Below are 17,803 nucleotides of genomic sequence, written 5' to 3' on the forward strand. Positions count from 1 at the left end.
TGATCTTCAGGCTCTTCCAGGGGTACCTCATTTGAAGCAATTAAGGATACATTTTCATTCATACCACATACAAATCACTCTGTACAATGATTACTTGCTTTATTCACATTGCTTTTGAAGCTTGATCTCTTTCCCTTGGTTTTTGTTCATGACTAAATTTTTAAAGCTAGAAGTGACTCATCTTGATATAAGAATTTTGGTAAATAAATTTTGTTTATCAATTTGGTAAATACCATTTTGGCTGTCCATTTCCTGAAAATTTTGGGTTTTATATATCTTTGAAGTTTACATGAGAAAATTGAGCTCAAAAGTCATTTATACATTCTGAATAATTACTATTTGCTCAAATGAGCTAGAGAATTGCAAAATAGTTTCTCCTTGGAACCAGAAGCCTTGAGTTTAATCCTGGCTCTTCCATTATAGTAGTTTTATAGCCAGAAGAGAGTTATTTGACTAGTTTCTTTGCACAACTGAGGATATTTATGTCTATGGTAGTCCCCATTTGATTGGGGTTATGCTTTCCGTGGTTTCAGTTACCCTAGTCAAACATGGTCTGAAAACATTAAACAGGAAATTCCAGAAATAAACAACTTTTATCTTGTGCATCCTCTGAGTAGCACGACGAAATGCTGCACTGCTCTGCTCCCTCTGTCTGGGGTAGGAGTCACTCCCTTTTCCAGGGCATCCACCCATTATGCACTTAGTAACCCTCTCAGTTATCAGAACGACTGCTGGGTATCTCAGTGCTGTGTTCAGGTAATCCTTATTGGCCTTAATACTGCTCCCAAAGCAAAGGTGATGTTGGCAATTTGGGTATGACAAAGGGAAGCCATAAAGTGATTCCTTCAAGTGAAAAGGTGTGTATGTATAGGAAAAGAAAGAGAATTATAGGTTCAGTGCTATCTGTACTTTCAGGCATACACTGTGGGCCTTGGAACATATATCTGTGGGTAAGGGGGAATTGCTATACCACATTTTAGATTTAAAGTGTCAAGTTCCTGGTATTACTTGTTGGCTTGTTACAGTAGCATATTCCTGAAGAATCAATACTTACATCTTTAAAGGCCCTAATTTAGGAATCCAAATAGTTAATTAATTAAATTTATTGGAGTGACATTGGCTGATAAAATTATATAGTATTGAAGCATACAATTCTATAATACATCAACTGTATATTGTATTGTGTGTTCACCTCCCTAAGTCCGGCCTCCTTCCATCACCATTTGTCCTCCCTATATCCTCTCCTACCTCCCTCGACTCCCTTTCCCTCTGGTAATCACTGTATTTCACTATATTGTTGTCTATCTATGACTTTTCTTTTTGCAAATAGGCATCGTAAATTTTCTTTTGTGAACCAGATAAAAATAAAGATAAATATTTTTATGAATTGACTTGCTTTGTTTTGCATTTTTGTATGTGTGTCTTTCAGTTCTTCTAATATGATTGAGTTCTTTAGGGCAGGAACTTTGCTTTTTTGTTTGCTTGTTTGTTTATATTTGAATATATCATGATGAACTAGTTTTAGGCATTCAAATAGCTTTTAAATTAATAATTGAATAAATGATTCAAATCTTTAATTCCAAATGATGATTTAATAGGATGCTGCTATAGCTAATAAAGTTTATTTATATATTTATTATATTTAAAGCATCTATAAATGGATAAAAGTGAAGAGATCTCAGATGCAAATCTATTAATTTTTCAAAACATTCAGGAACCTTAGCAACTGAAGGGACAGAACTATATACATTTTAATTGCTAATGAGAAATTGGTCTTTGAAAGAGGCATCTACCTTTATATTAAGAAGTTTATTTTTAGATTAGTTAAAAGAAGGTCAGTGATTTTTTTGGCAATATCCCTAGTGAAAAAATTGTTTTTCAATGGATAAACACTCATACATTTGTTCAAATTCTGGCATCCTGTTCAAGGTAAGATTAAGTTATTGAGAGAGAGATGGAGGAGAAGATGGTGACCAACTATTTGGAAGCTGAGGCCACTTTGCTCTTGCCCCCCAACTGGATACTTGGCTGATCTTCCAAAAAAATAAACTGAACATTCAACAGAATCTTAGCTGATGTGAAGTTTGGAAGCCAAGGAGTACAGAAGACACTTCACAACAGGCTAAGGAGATTTTGTAAACTGAAGGTGAGATACCCCGTGCATGGCGCCTGCAGCTGTGGAGTGGTAGTCAGAGATCGCAGCCTTGCAGCTCCCTCCCCTCTCAGAGCAGAGAACTCCCAGGCCTGAGCCAGGACTGACTTGGACACACAAAGTTGGGGAGATCCAGGCTATACACACACACAGAGTAAGCAGCACATCTATAGCTGCAGTGGCAAATGCCAACTGGGAGAGTGCCAAAGAGAAAGAGGGATTCCATCTGCACCTGGGTCAGGCAAAGGGGGATGGCTGTGGTCACCTGTGCCTATGAGAGTCTCCTGGTATTTTTGGAGAGGTGGTGTGCACAGAAAGCCAGACAGTAATTCACTGCTGCAGTGGGAGTGCCTGGAGAGACTTTTTTAAAGGGGAGCTGAGGCATGCTATGTAGGGACCCTGTGAGCAGCTGCTCTGCCAGCAAGCATAAAGGATTGAGGGCGTGGTTTGCTTCCACTGAGTGCAGCTGGGCAGAGGGATCAGAAAGCTGCACAGCAAGGGGATGTCTCAGCCCAGCCTCATGCACTGGCAGGGCAGAGACCGTGCAGAGTAAAGAGTTTTGGTCTCTGTCTCCTGTGAGATCAGTGCTCTGGGAACTGGAAGATAGGTTGAGCACCTGAGATTATTTACAGTCTGCCAGAGCTCCCTCCCCTGGCAGGAGATCAAACCTCCAGGAAGGGAAAGACATACCCAGCAAGGGAAAGAGACACCCCCACCTCCTGTGGGATGACAAGCATCACCAACAGGGAAATTCTGCAAAATAGGTACAACATGCTCAAGAATCCCCTGAAGGGTGTTTCTGCAACAGAAAGACAAATGCCTGAAGGGCCCATTTTTGAACTTCTGTCAGGGAGACCACATTGGTCCCTAGGGCCCTATTCCACTGAGGCCAGCAAAGCAGGGAGATCAGAAATTGGTGCAGCAAGGGGGAATCAGGACCTTACCCAGCCTTGCCCGCACATAGAGCTACTGTCAGCACCAAGTAGTAAAGAGCTGACCCTCTTACACAGAGTGGTCCAGCTAATTCATCAGAAGCTATACATTATTGGAAATAAGCTTGGACAGACCAAGACAGGTGGTGCAGGGGCAGGGGGAAAACACCCACAATTTTCCCAGAAGACGGAACAGCACCTTCCAGGTGAGACCCGGGGGCCCTACCTTCCCAACTGCAACAGAAGGCCCCTCTAGAGGTAGGTGAAGTTCATACAGGCAGTGCTGCCAAAAGTTGATGACCCACCAGGGACCTTGAGCTGATAAAAATCCAGAGACGGATCCAGAAAGAGAAGTCAGAAGGCAAACACTAAACTCTGTTGAGGTGAATCTCACCATGTTCTTCTTCAGAAGTTGCATTATTTTTTCTTTATTTTACATAGCTTATTAATATTTCCTCTTTTGCTTCTAGTGTATTCCAACCAATTCATATTCCTTGCCTTTTATTTTTATTCTTTTTATTTAGATTTTATATTATTTTTTATTTCATTGTTATTTCAAATCCTACATTGTACCCTTAGCTTGTCTTACTCCATTTTACCTTCTTCTGCCTTTTCTTATTTTCACTGTAAATTTTATTTTCCCCCATGCAGCACTTTGTTCCTGTTCCTTACTCTGACTATTTCTCCTCCCTCTATCCTCGAAAAAGTGTTCTTCCTTCCTTTAGTCAGCTCACTTCCATTTTCCCCTTCTTATTCTTATTTTCTTTCCACCTTTAAATTGTGACTTCTTTGGTGTGGATATCATGGCTATTGCCGCTCTTCTTCAACTGTATTCCTATTTGTTCACTACTTTTTAAATTTCAAATTTCATAGGTTACTCTCCCCCTGTCTTAATCCATTTTGCCTTCCTCCTGCCCTTTCTTATCTGAGTTTGGAATTTTATTTTTTTTTCTTCTTAGCCTGGAATATATTCCTTACTCTTATTATTTCTCCTCATCCTATCATCTCAAAATCATTTTCTTTACTGTAGACATCTCATATTCTCTTTTCTCTTTTGTATGTTATTCTCATTCTCTTTCTGCCTTTATTAATCCTTGCTCAGCTGTCATTTTTATTGACCCTGTTGTGATTTTTCAGCAATTTTGGTCCCTTTGGTTCATTACCACTTTAATTTTATTTCAGAACTCATATTCTTCCCTTTTCTTAATCCATTTTGCCATTGTTCTTCTCTATTTTCATCATGTTTTAAATTTTGTTTTTTCCATTCTTTGTATTGTCTCTATTCCCTACTCTTATTATTTTTTTCTCCTTCTTCCTGCTCAAAATAATTTCTCCCTCCTTTACCCATCTGATATTCTTTTTTCCTATCTTATAATAGTGTTAATCTCTTTCTACCTTTATTAATTTTGCTCATTTGTTGTTGGTATTGCTGACGGTCATGGGGGGGATGTATTTTTTCTGGCATTGGTTTGGTTTTTCTGGGTAGTATTGCTTTGTTAACCAGCTCCTATACAGCAGTACACAAGATGTGGCAGGGGTTGTAACTCCCAGGCAGCCAGCTGAAGGGGAGAACCCACCAATGAATGATCCATCAATAATCAATGCCCAAGTACAAAAAGAGAGCCCACATAAATTGAATAAAGGGAATCCTTAAAGCATCCAGATGAGGAGATAAAACAGACCACACCACTGAGTCCCACAAAACTCCTGCCCCAGAAGGCTACCCCCCAAAGACAGGCAGTCAAAGCAGAGCAATCTGAGATGCAGAAACAAATAAGAAAAGTCATCTAAAATGGGGAGACAAACAAATAACTCCCAATGAAAAGGAAAGGAGGAATCCCCAGAAAAAGAGCTGATTGAAATTGAGACAGGCAAGCTATAAGACATAGAATTCAAAATAATGGTTATGAGGATGCTCAAGGAACTAGGTGATGATTACAAGGAACTTTATGGGGGCTACAAAGAATGTAGTGGGAACTTTAGCAGCATGAGAAAGGACATGGGGAATATGAATAAGAACCAGGAAGAAATGAAGAATACAATAGCAGGAATCAAAAACAGGCTAGGTGAAGCAGAGGACTGAATCAGCAAGCTGAAAGACAAGGTAGAAAACAATACCCAGGCAGAGCAACGAAATGAAAAAAGACCCCCCGAAATAGTATAGTTTAAGGGAGCTTCAGGGCAATTTGAAATGTAACAGCATTCACATCATAAGAATATCAGAAGGAGAAGAAAAGGTGCAAGGGGTGGAAACCTTGTTTGAAAACATAATGACAGAAAACATCCCTAACTTGTTAAGGAAAAAAGTCATTTAAGTTCAGGAAGCACAGAAGGTCCCAATCAAGATGAACCCAAAGAAGCCTACTTCAAAACACATCATAATTAAAATGGCAAATTTGAAGGACAAAAGGAAGGTCCTGGCTGGTGTCACTCACTGTGGTGAGTGCCAGCCTGTGAACAAAAGGGTCAGTGGTTCGATTGCCAATCAGGGCACATGCCTGTGTGTGAGCCAGGTCCTCAGTAGGAGGTGGGCAAGAAGCAACCACACATTAATGTTTTTTCTCCCTTTCTTTCTCCATCCCTTCCCTTCTGTCAAAATATAAAATAAATAAAATCTTTAAATAAAAAATAAATAAATAAAGACAAAGAGAGAATCTTAAAGGTGGCAAGGCAGAAACAGCTAGAAACATACAAGGGAGCTTGGAGAAGGCTCTCAGTTGATTTCTCAACAGAGACACTACAAGCCAGAAGCGATTGCCACAAAATAATCCAGGTAATGAAAAACAGGGATCTACAACCAAGACTACTCAATGCATAAAGTCTCTCATTTTAAATGGAAGGTGAAATAAAGAGCTTCCCAGACAAAAGAATCCTTAAAGAGTACATATCAACAAAGCCAGCACTGTTGCTAAAGGGATTGCTATTAGAAGGAGAAGAAAGAGAGACAGATAGAGAGGAACACAGATATGGAATAAATAGCAGTGAATAAGTAACTGTCAATGATAACCTTAAATATAAATGGATTAAATGCACCGATCAAAAGACATAGGGTAGCTGAGTGGATAAGGGAATAGTACCTGCATATACGCTGTCTACAAGAGATGCAGCTCAGAACAGAAGATCTACACAGGCTGAAAGTGAAGTGATGGGAAAAAATATTCCAAGCAAGTGGATATGAAAAAAGCACAGGGGGAGCAATACTTATATTCAGACTTCAAAATAAAGGCTATAAAAACAGACAAAGAAGGCCACTACATACTACTTAAGGGAATAGTCCATCAAGAGGATAGACCCCTTGTAAACATATATGCATTCAACACAGGAGCACCTAAATATGTAAGGGAAATCTTGGAGGACTTCAAGAAAGATATCAACAGCAACACAGTCATTATAGGGAATTTTAACACCTCACTGTCAAAAATGGGCAAATCTTCTAAACAAAGAATCAACAAGGATATTGTGGCATTGAACTACACTCTACATCCAGTGGACTTAATTGATATATATGGAACATGCTATGCCATAGAAACAAAATACATGTTCTTTTCAAATGCACATGAAACCACACTTCAGAGACAGACTACATGATAGGGCATAAAGTGAAGCTCAACAAATTAAAAAATTTGAAATCATATCGAGCATGTGCTCAGATCACACTGGTTTGAAACTAGAAACCAGCCTCAAGGAAAAAAATCAAATACATCAAGACTGGATAACATGTTAAATAATGAATGAGTGAACAATGAGAATGAGAAAGAAATCAACTTAAACTACCAACAAATAGCAAGGGTAGGCCTGAAATTTTATGAAACATAAAACTTTAATTAAATTAAAAAAAGAAAAAATTATTTGACTATAAACAATGAAAACAATGCCATAAGTTGATTAATGAACAAAGTTTTCATAAATTTATACTTTTCACTGTTAAAGATTATAGAACATCTTATATGCTAAATTAATCAGTTCAATGATGTTAAAATAGACAAATTTATGCAGGTACATAAATTTCAAAATTTAGTGAAATAGCAATACTTACTTTTTTACTTTGTCACAAAAGGAGGCCAGACTCATATTACTGCCTTGAGGTACTTCAATTAGCTGAATGGAACAATCTAGGGGCTTAAAATAAAATTTTGAAATTAATTTAGTTGAAAAGATGAATTTAGTTTTATATTTTTATCTTGTTTTAAAGATTCATTCTGTTTTTATTTTTCCATTTTTAATGAAATGATGCATATAGAAAATTGCACGAATATTAAATATATAATTTAAGTTTTCAGAAAGGTGTACAACTGTTATATCAATATCCCAATTAACATATGGAACATTTTCATCAGTTTAGAAAGTTCTCCCACATCTCCTTTTGTCAATCTGTACATCTATTTGGTAACTACAGTTTTCCAGAGATCTATCACCATAGAGTAGATATCTGTGTTTTTTTGTTTCTGGCTTCTTTCAGTTAAGTGACATGTATTTTTAAATTTACTGTTGTTGTCACACATATCAATAGTTCACTTTTTATTGAACAGTATACTAGCATATAAACATTCCACAATGTGTTTATCTATCTTCCCTATTGATAGACATATGGGTTAAGTTTTGGGGTACTGTAAAGAACTATTAATTTTAATATGCAAATATTTATATGCACATGTGTTTTATTTCTTGTGAAGGAATCCATAAATGGTTGTCAGGGTGGGTAGGTATCTAACTTTAAAAGAACTAATTTTTTGCTTTATGTGTTTTGAACGTATTATTAGGTACATGTACATCTGAATTTATTGTCTTTCTGATTGACTTTTTTATTATTATGAAATGACACTTTTATTTCTTCAATAATACTCTCCATTGAACTGTACTTTTGCTGGTATTAATAACCACATCAACTTTATTTTGCTGGATGAATGTTAAATCTTTTTATTTCTTTTATTTTTAACCTATCTGTGCCTTTGTGTCTTAAGTTTGTCCCTTGTAGACAGTAATAAAGTCTTTTATACTTAGTTTGATGATTTCTCCCTTTTATTTGGAATGCTTATCCTATTCATATTAATATATTTATAGATATTTTTGGATTTAAAAAATAAATCCATGGATGGCCATGATGATATTTGTTTCTTCTATTTTATTTTGTTCTATTTCTCCCCTGCCTTTTTGGCCAATACTTCCCCTTCTCTCAAGGATTGATGTCCTATACTGACTGTGTTCAATGCCTGAAATCATTTACTTCATATATTTTTTTCTAACTTCATAGTTGCTTTCAGTGGTAAGGGAAAGTTTAGCACTTGTTACGTTTTAAAGATCAATAGTAGATGTTTCTAAAATCCACCGACTTTCAGTTTGGATCATTTGATGTGCTACCCTCTTCCACAAGTGCCTCAGACACATTAGTGGTTTCTTTTCTGTGAACTCACCTTCTCTGTTATTTTGCTCTTACCTGCCTTTTGTGTTTGCAAATTAATTTGAGTAATAATGTTATTCCTGACATCAGGTATCATGTATTTTCTTCTTTGGATTTGTTGTTCCTAGTTTATCATGCATATTTTAAGGATACAGTAAATTGTTGTTGAATAAATGAAGAATCATTTTGCCTCAACCTATGAATTACAGCCACAATAATATTTCTTCTTTGTACCATTTACTTCATTTCACTTGTGTGAAGACTTGGCATAAGCAGGGAAAAGTTCAAATATTGCACAAGAAAATCTATAGTTACTAAAACAATTGGAAAACTACTAATGAAATCACTAGGATGAATTGCACAATAATTACTTAATTTCCTACCCTTGGAATGATCCCAATAGAACCTGCCTGCCAACAGTATAATTTAGGAACCTCTGAGTAAAGGGAAATTTCTCCTACTAATAATAATCTAAAGTTTTAATTCATGATAATGTGACTCAGAGTCTAAATGTAATGAAATTGATGTGTGTTTCTGTGTGTGTATAATAACATGATAAGAAAATACTACTATTCAAACCTCCAACTGTGATATTTTTATCCAACAGAATGTAAGTACTATAACATTTTATTTATATTTGTGAAATGGGAACTTTAAAAATTATACTATAAAATTTTATTTCTCTTTTCTCAGAAAAAAATTAATTTAGGAACACAGAATTAGTAAATAATTTAAAAATATAATAATACATTTCTCTGTTTAAGGTAGGTATCCTCATCACTAAGTTAATCCAGCATATTATTAAATGATTCATATTTATATTATTAGGTGAATATATCTAACACATACCTCTGTGTTCTTTGGCCACGAACGCTCCCACACCCTGGGCAGGAAGGACCCTTTAAAGAGCATGAAAGGAGGCTCCACAGTGTTTGTAGCTCTGTTCCTTTTATTCTCTTCTTCTGACATGAGGTCAGTTGAGAAGGGTGGATATACAGAAGGAATGCTACTTTTAAATCCTATATGATAGGTATGATTTTTATTTTCCAATTCTTTCGGTAAATTAATTTTATCCAAGCTAGTGGATGATGGAACTAAAATATTTTCTTTTTGTGAATTAATTTTATGCAGACTAGTAGATGATGGAGCTAAAATATTGCCTCCGTAATCATCAGCACCACAATGTTTTCCTATGGGATTTCCCCAAGAGCTTTCTTTATTTGTGTCTTGAGGATTTGGTAGCACAGAGGGCCTAAAACCAATTACGGCTGTTTCCCTAACTTGGTGACAAGAGAGTTCTGAGCTTTTAGAATTGAATTCATTCAAGGCTATTTGCTGTGCTCCATCTAATGAATGCTTTTTTGAGTTCCAGTTTGGTGAACTGGGCACAAAAACAGTGTTTTCTTCAATTTCACTCTGATAGAGTGGGATTTTATTATTGATTTCTTCTACTAGCTGATCAAAACCCAGACTGGCTTGGCTGGGAAAAAGGGGTTGATTTATGGATTGCAATTCCTGGTGCTCATGCTGCTCTTCATGCGATTCCCTGGGATTTAGATCTGTTTTCCAACAATATGCCATTCTTTATCTTATATAACTGAGAGGCTTGACTCTGTTCCAACTAGCTCCTTAATGATATTGTAAAAGAAGAATGGAATTTTCCTAGAAAAAGCATAAGAGGAAACAAAAAGTTATTTGATTAATTAGTAATAAAAGCTTGCAAGAAAGAAATACGATAAATACATCTAAACAATTGTTTTAATGTTTCTCCTTAAATTAGCAAATTAAATAATTCCTTGAGTAATTTAAAACTTCATCAAGGCTCATGACATTAAAATCCAAGGGCAGTGTTGATTCATAAAATGCCTGTGATAGAAAAATAAGTTCACCTCAATTATGACTGGAGCTTCATGAATCAATTTAAAGTCAATATTCCCCTTCATATTCCTTTTGTTACTGAAGAGTTACTTGCCTATCTCATCATTATTTCCCTCTGAAGTCAATCATCTATATGCATGCTAGCATGCTAAAGTCTTTCTTATTAGCTAAACAGTGTCTTCTTTATCAGCAATTACTCCATCCCTACACATGGTCTTAAATTTATTTTTCCCTCCATAACCAATCATCTTGTCAGATTGTTAGACCCTTTCTTCAAAATTTTACTAGTAATTCCAAACTTCTTGCATCACTTCTCCAAAATGACTTTCATAAAGTTCATCAGTAAGCTTCATGTCAGGAAATTCAACGGACATTTATCAGTGTCTGTTTATCTCTACATTTGATTCTATTTACTATGTTTCTTATTTTAAAGTTGATTTCTTTTTTATGTTGGCTGTTCTGACACTGTTCTCTCAGTTCTTCTTTGTTTGCTTTTTCTCAAAAACTCGTTTGGACTAATATTCATTTTCCACTTGACTCTTGTCAGAGATTTTTTTCTTTTCTGTTATTTTCCCCTTGCCAGTTATTTTATACCTTTTGTGGCTTAAATGACCATTTAAACCCTATGTCAATGACTCCAACCTAGACCATTTTTATTATTACTTACACAATATCCCCTCTTGAATTTTTAAACCTCCAACAGAAAGTCCCAAAATTAAATTATAATTCACCCAAGAACCTTCTCCTACTCTATAGAGTACTTTGTGACAGAAAATGGCCCAACCATACACTCAATTGTTTATACCAAAAGCCAGGGTTTCATCTTTGAATTTTCCCTTAGCTTTATTCTTTTATATTCAATAAGCCACCAGTTCTTGTAGAAAATCTTTCTTCCTTTCTCTGTCTACTACTACTGTAATCCTAGTCTGAAGCTTTTGTTTTCTCCCCTACAATGTTGTATTATCTCTGAAACAGCTTTTATATCTTCTGTAATCTCTTCTTGTGTCCTACAAACATTATTAAATATTTTAATGATATATTTAAGAAACTAACCTTGTAGCTCCCCAGGAAATATCTTTTCTGTGATTTTCTACTGTCTAAAGGTAACATACATCTACAGTGTACAAATGTGAGATTTCTCTTCCCCATTAGCTCATTAGACCATTTTAGTCTTTCTCACTTACAACAAAATACCTAGTATTTTGCTTCACTCAAAAGTTTGCTCATTTGTAGTTGTTGAAAAAAATGATTTAATACATTTTAAAAATTATAATTTTTAAATTTTATAAATTATAATTTATAAGTTATAATATGAAATGGAAAAGTATTTTTGCCACTTTTTGGACTTATTAATTTCTTTAAAAATTATATGCTCATATATTAAAGACAAAAAATTTAAAGGATTAAGTATGATAATGTTTAACTATTAAATATGATTTTCAATGGGTTTTGTGAAAGCAATTGATTTTTTATTATAATGGCACTTAAGATTTACTTAGAATTTATAATCCTAAAGAATAAATAGCATGATCATTTGGGTTTTCTAGGAGAGGAAATATTACCCTTGGGGTGAGGTCTTTGTTTCCCCAATTTTGTTAGCTGCTAGGCACCTGGTGCTTTCCCCTGTGGTGACCTTCTGTACCTGGACCATTGTCTTTGCTCTGCTCAGCCTGGACCCTGGAAGCAGACTGCAGACAGAGGTTTGAATCTTAGTGCTACAGTCTACTAGCTATGGAAGCTTGGATGCTACTGCGGTAGTGTGAAATTTCTCCAAACTGAAATTAATAGAGAATGGTATAAGAGCTAGATCTCCAAGATGGTGGCCTAGGTAAACACAGCTCACTTCCGTGCACAACCACACCAAAATCATAACTGAACTATAGCACAACTGTCACTCAGAACTAGGAATAAGGGTCCTGCAACCACAGAGTTAAATAAGAAACCAAATCCATCCAGACTGGTAGGAGGGACAGAGACACAGAGATGTGGGGACATGGAATGGGGTGGTCCCACACCCACTTGTAACAATTAAAAATTGGGAGGGATATCTTGGGAGCAAAGATTCCCAGCCACATACCAGACCCTCCAGCTCAGGGTTCCAGTGGCAGGAGGATAAGTCCCCATGGCTCCTGCCTGCAAAAACCAGTGGAGATTGAGTTGGTGGAAGAAACTCCTGGATTCCCAGGCAGTTCCTCTTAAAGGGGCCACAAGAACTTACTTGGAATCACTCCTGCTGAGCTCCAGCACCAGAGCAGCAGCTTGAAAGGCACCTGAGGCATGCGAGGAGGAACTGAAGTGTCTGACATCAGGGCAACAGCTAGAGGAGAGCTTTCTCCAAGACAGAACTGCTGGAAGAGGCCATTGGTCCTTTTCTGAGCCCTCTCTACACCAAACCACAGAATGCAGAGGACATAATACCTGAGACTCCATCAACTTGGCTCACACTATTGATTCCCTGAAACTCTGCCCCACCCTAATTACTGGCTCACCCAAGTGATTAACAATGGCTTTTCCATATGAATGACTTGTTTTGACATGTGCCTCTGATCTTCAAAAATCCTCTCAAACAAGCAGCAGCTGGCCTCAGTGAGCCACTTGCCTTACTAAGTGGCCCCAGGCCTCTTACTAACAGTAGCTGGCCTTGGTTCACAGTCTGGCCTTGATAGGGCACCTATAAACCTAGCACAAGAAACAGCCAGCTGCTAATTACCTTATAGCTTATGCCAAGTGGCCCCAGACAGTACACAAGGGGGCACCAGAGTGCTGCTGAAGTAAGCTTTCCTCTGTGGAGTGAGCCCTTACACAGCTGATCCTCCACAGAGGGCAGAGATTGGTGATCAGTGGTCACAGCCAGTCCTTGCAGCTGAATGGTCTGTGTAAATTCTTTCCATTAAACTGCTAAAGCACTCAAGACTCAAGTATAAGAGGAGGGTGTACTTAGCCTTAAGTAACCAATTTGGGTGATAGAAGAGGCTGTGCCATAGGACCCTACAGGACACCTACTACATTAGGTCATGCTACCAACACAGGGAGTTCCAGCAGCTCTATCTAATATATAGAAACAAACCCAGAGAGGCTACCAAAATGAGGAGAAAAAGAAGCATGGACCAAATGAAAGAACAATCAAAACTCCAGAAAAAGAACTAAACAAAATAGAGATAAACAATCTTTCAGATGCCTAGTTCAAATACTGGTTTTAAGAATGCAAGGAACTTATGAGGAGCTCAATAGCATAAAAAAGGTCCACTCAGAAACAAAGGATACACTAACTGAAATGAAGAACAATTTCTAGAGAATCAACAGAATGGATGAAGCCGAGAATCAAATCAATGATTTGAAACACAAGGAACCAAAAAACAAAAGAAGACAAAAGACTCCAAAAAAAATAAGGATAACATAAGGAGCCCCTGGGACAACTTCAAGTGTACCAACATTCATATCATAGGGATGCCAGAAGGAGAAGAGAAAGAGCAAGAAATTGGAAATCTACGAAAAAATAATGAAAGAAAACTTCCCTAATTTGGTGAAGAAAATAGACATGCACATCCAGGAAGCCCAGAGAGCTCCAAACAAGATGGATGCAAAGAAGCCCACACCAAGATACAACATAATCAAAATGCCAAAGGTAAAAGATAAAGAGGGAATTGTAAAAGCTGCAAGGGAAAAGCAGGTAGTTTTTGAAAAGCTACAAGGGAGTTCCCATAAGACTGTCAGCTGATTTCTCAAATGAAATTTTGTAGGCTTAAAGGAATTGGCAAGGAATATTCAAAGTGATGAAAACAAGGACCTATGACTAAGATTGCTCTATCCAGCAAAACTTTCATTTAGAATCAAAGGTCAGATAAAGAGCTTCCCAGACAAGAAAAAGCTAAAGGGATTCAGCATCACCAAACCATTAATATATGAAATGTTAAAGGGATTTATTTCAGAAAACGATCAAAACTACGAACAATGAAATGGCCCAAAATACAAATCTATCAACAATTAAATCTCAAAAACAAACTAAGCAAACAAGAAGAACAGAGACAGAATCATAGATATGGAGAATGGTTTGAAACCAGTCAGCTATGGGGGTGGTTTAGGGGAATAGGAGAAGAGGCGAAGAGATTAAGAAGCACAAATTGGTAGTTATGGAATAGCTGTGGGGATGCAAAGTACAGTATAGGAAATGGAGTAGTCAAAGAACTTACATGCGTGACCCATGGACATGAACAATGGTTGGGGGTTGTCTGGGGGAGTGGTGGGTGCTGGATGGAGGGGGGCAATGGGGAAAAAATTGGGACAACTATAATAGCATAATCAATAAAATATAATTTTAAAACATAATATAAAAAAGAATAAATAGATCTATTATACTGCACTCAAGAAATTGAGCGAATAAATTTGTGAATCATTTTACAAGGGATGCAAATAAAAGTGTGTTAGAATGAAGGGTTAACCAGAAAACTGATCCATAAAATATGATTCCAAACTATTTTGATTCATGGGTCTAGAAATACATTATCTAGCTAGAGTCTCTTTTTTAAGACTTGCTATTTTTTAATCTCCATGTTAGTAATGAAAATGATGTTTCATTAGAGCAAATTATACTCCTTCATTTGTCTCTGTCATGGAACTAAGAACATGTCAGCAGGTGTGACTTTGACGACCAGGCTTAATATCCTGTTCCTGTCTTCATCAGAGCAGTCAGCTCTGTCTTAGCTTAGATACAGTCAATGTGGCTATACAAAAGTGACTTTTACAGTTTTGGGTGGTTTCGAAACAACTAACAGAGTTTTTAAATTATTATTTTTTTAATTTTGTAAAGCCATTTAAGGAGGTCTTTAAAAAGGTATCAGTGGTCTGATGCTGAAATTAAAGATCCCTTTAGTCTGTGCCACCTTGTTGTTGCTGATAGTAAAAATGGTAATGATACCTAACATTTTTGAGAGCACCTACTTCATTCTGCTTCTCTGCGTACATGTACACATTTACCCATGTTAACATATTTATTTCCCAATTCAGTCTATATTATTATTACCACTTACCAAATGAGGAAATTAAAGCACAGAGAGGTAAATCAGCTTACCCAAAGGTCTCAGAATTGTGTTCACTAACTTGTTTTAAACAGATTAAAGAGAGGTGCATTGGTGATCACATTGTAATAATGTGACAGGTAGAGCATAACTGAACTTAGCTACTGAAACTTGGCATTAACTCAAACCATTGCTACTGAAAAAAGTTGAACACTTTTAAATTTTTATTAGTAGCAATATTGTTTCAAGTATTTCTGGCAGCAGCAAAATTTGAAATGGGTTAGAAGCCTGTCTAAAAGAACCTCATTATTATGAGATAAAGTAGAATGAGAAATATGTATTCATATTGAAAACGTAATAAAAACAAAACCTCTTTCAGATTCTTTTTTTAATATTAAATTTAGTGATTTAAAAAATTCTCATAATTTAAAATCTCTTTGCCATCACAATCTAGAAACTAGAGTATTTCTTAATGTATAGACAAATAAAAATATTTTTTAGTGCCAGCTGGTAAATGTCTACACTCTGGATTATGTAGTAATGCATAAAATAATTAAAAGTCATTTAACCTGACTTTGAAGCAGAACTGTACATGCAAATTAGAAGCAACTGTGACATAATTGAGAAGCCATGGATATCAGTTCCTGATTTAAATATGACTATAGAACTATAGAAAATATGTGTGGTAAGAAGAATAATACCCCTGCCCCCCAATATTCCCTTGTATTCATCCCTAGAACCTTTGAAACTAGGTTATATAGCAAAGAAGGATTAAAGATTTCAGATAGGATTAAATTTACTGGTCAGTTGTTCTTAAAATAGTGAGATTATTTGAGTGAGCTCAGAACAATAACAAGGATCCCTAAAAGTGGAAGAGGAAGCCAAAAAGGTCAGAATGATGTGATTTGTAAAGGACTCAACCCTCTTCTGTTGACTTTAAAGATAGAAAGGGGGGGGGGGCATGAGACAAGGATTCAAGCAGCCTTTAGAAGCTGGAAAGGGTAATGAAACAGATTTCCTCTAGAAGCTTCCAGAGGCACAGTCCTAACAACTCTGTGATTTTAGCACAAGACCCCGTGTTTCTGCCCTATGGAACTGTATAGTAATCAACTTGTGTCCACAGTCCCAGTTCTGATAGCCCTTGAAATTGACACGTGGTGGATGATTCCTAAATACAGCCCAGAGGTATTTTGGTAAGAGACAATAATGCTTCATCTATTGTCAAACAAATCTACCTGGAAAAAATACCAAACCATGAGAATTTTAAATTGATCAAAACAATTATTGATGTTATTTTCTTTGTCTACTGCAACCAATATATAGATCTCTTTCCCCTACTTAAGTGTCTATTATTTAGTGTTCTATTAGTAATGAATGGCTGAGTTAGATATTATTTTTAATAATTCATTAGATATTTATAGAAACCCTTTACGTTAACTTTATAAACCAGAAAGAGAAGATGCACCAGAAAGAGCACCAGAAAAAGAAGATGGCAATTTATCAGTGAATTGGATAAAGTTTCAAAAATAGAAGATTCTGAAGCTAGGAGAAGGAAGAACAGTAGTTTTTGAGGCAGGTTTGAGAAGAGGAAGAGTAGACCCTGGATTTGTTTTCCAGATACAAATTATGAATTTTGCAAGACAAGGAGAAAAGTGAATGATAACATAAACAGGAAGAGGAAAAGGAGGTGATAAAAAAGATAAAGCACAAGAAGGAAGAATATGAAGATGATGCTAGGAAGGTGAAGACATTGAAAAATACTCTGTTGCAAACTAAGTACTAGGTACTGAGTAATAGGAGTGAAAAAGACCAGCATGGTCTATAACCTAAGGGGAAATAGAACTGTCATTAGACTTTTTAGCACCTTGTATTAGAAGAAAATCAAGTAGTGATATATTTAAGATACTCAATGAAAAAAAATGTGAATCAGGAATATGTATTAACTGACTGACTTCTGAATTAAAAGTTCTCAAAGTATTATGCCCACACAAGGACTTAGGGAATATTGTTCTTATAGATTATTCATTGATCAACAGCTAGAGAATAAACTTCAAATAATCAAATGATAAAGATACATCAACATAAAGATTCTTGGTGAGCATTAAATTTATACATATTTTCTTAGTGAACTCAGATAGATGAGGGTTATAGGTAACAGTTTAATATGTCAGTCTACACTGACAATGTAAATACAGTTCAACTTCAATCAAAGGTGGGGGAAATAAGGAAACAGGTATAAATTTCTTTGAAAACTCTTTTTAGTAGCCATATAAGTGATTGTGTTATAATTGTTGTCCTCAGAATATTTTGTGTGTAATCCCGGATAAAACAAATGATTGTAGCTTCCCCATTGCCTTTTAGAATCAATATTCTCTGTAGTACAAAATTAGGACTGCAAGTATCAGAATGCACTCATGAAGTATTTTTT

General features: G+C 36.1%; 1 protein-coding gene across 1 annotated transcript in view; it reads right to left on the minus strand.

The window, feature by feature from the left end:
* Positions 1-17,803, minus strand: part of PIK3C2G (phosphatidylinositol-4-phosphate 3-kinase catalytic subunit type 2 gamma) — a 263,031-nt gene that overhangs the window by 240,027 nt on the left and 5,201 nt on the right. The window contains exons 2-3 of the mRNA XM_036019298.1: positions 9,332-10,144; positions 7,121-7,203 (exon numbers count right to left, since the gene is read on the minus strand). Of these exons, the coding sequence (XP_035875191.1) occupies positions 7,121-7,203; positions 9,332-10,063 (815 nt within the window). The 5' untranslated portion in view covers positions 10,064-10,144. The remainder of the gene's footprint in view (positions 1-7,120; positions 7,204-9,331; positions 10,145-17,803) is intronic.

This window comes from Phyllostomus discolor, chromosome 2, assembly GCF_004126475.2.
Source record: "Phyllostomus discolor isolate MPI-MPIP mPhyDis1 chromosome 2, mPhyDis1.pri.v3, whole genome shotgun sequence".
Taxonomy (NCBI): Eukaryota; Metazoa; Chordata; class Mammalia; order Chiroptera; family Phyllostomidae; genus Phyllostomus; species Phyllostomus discolor.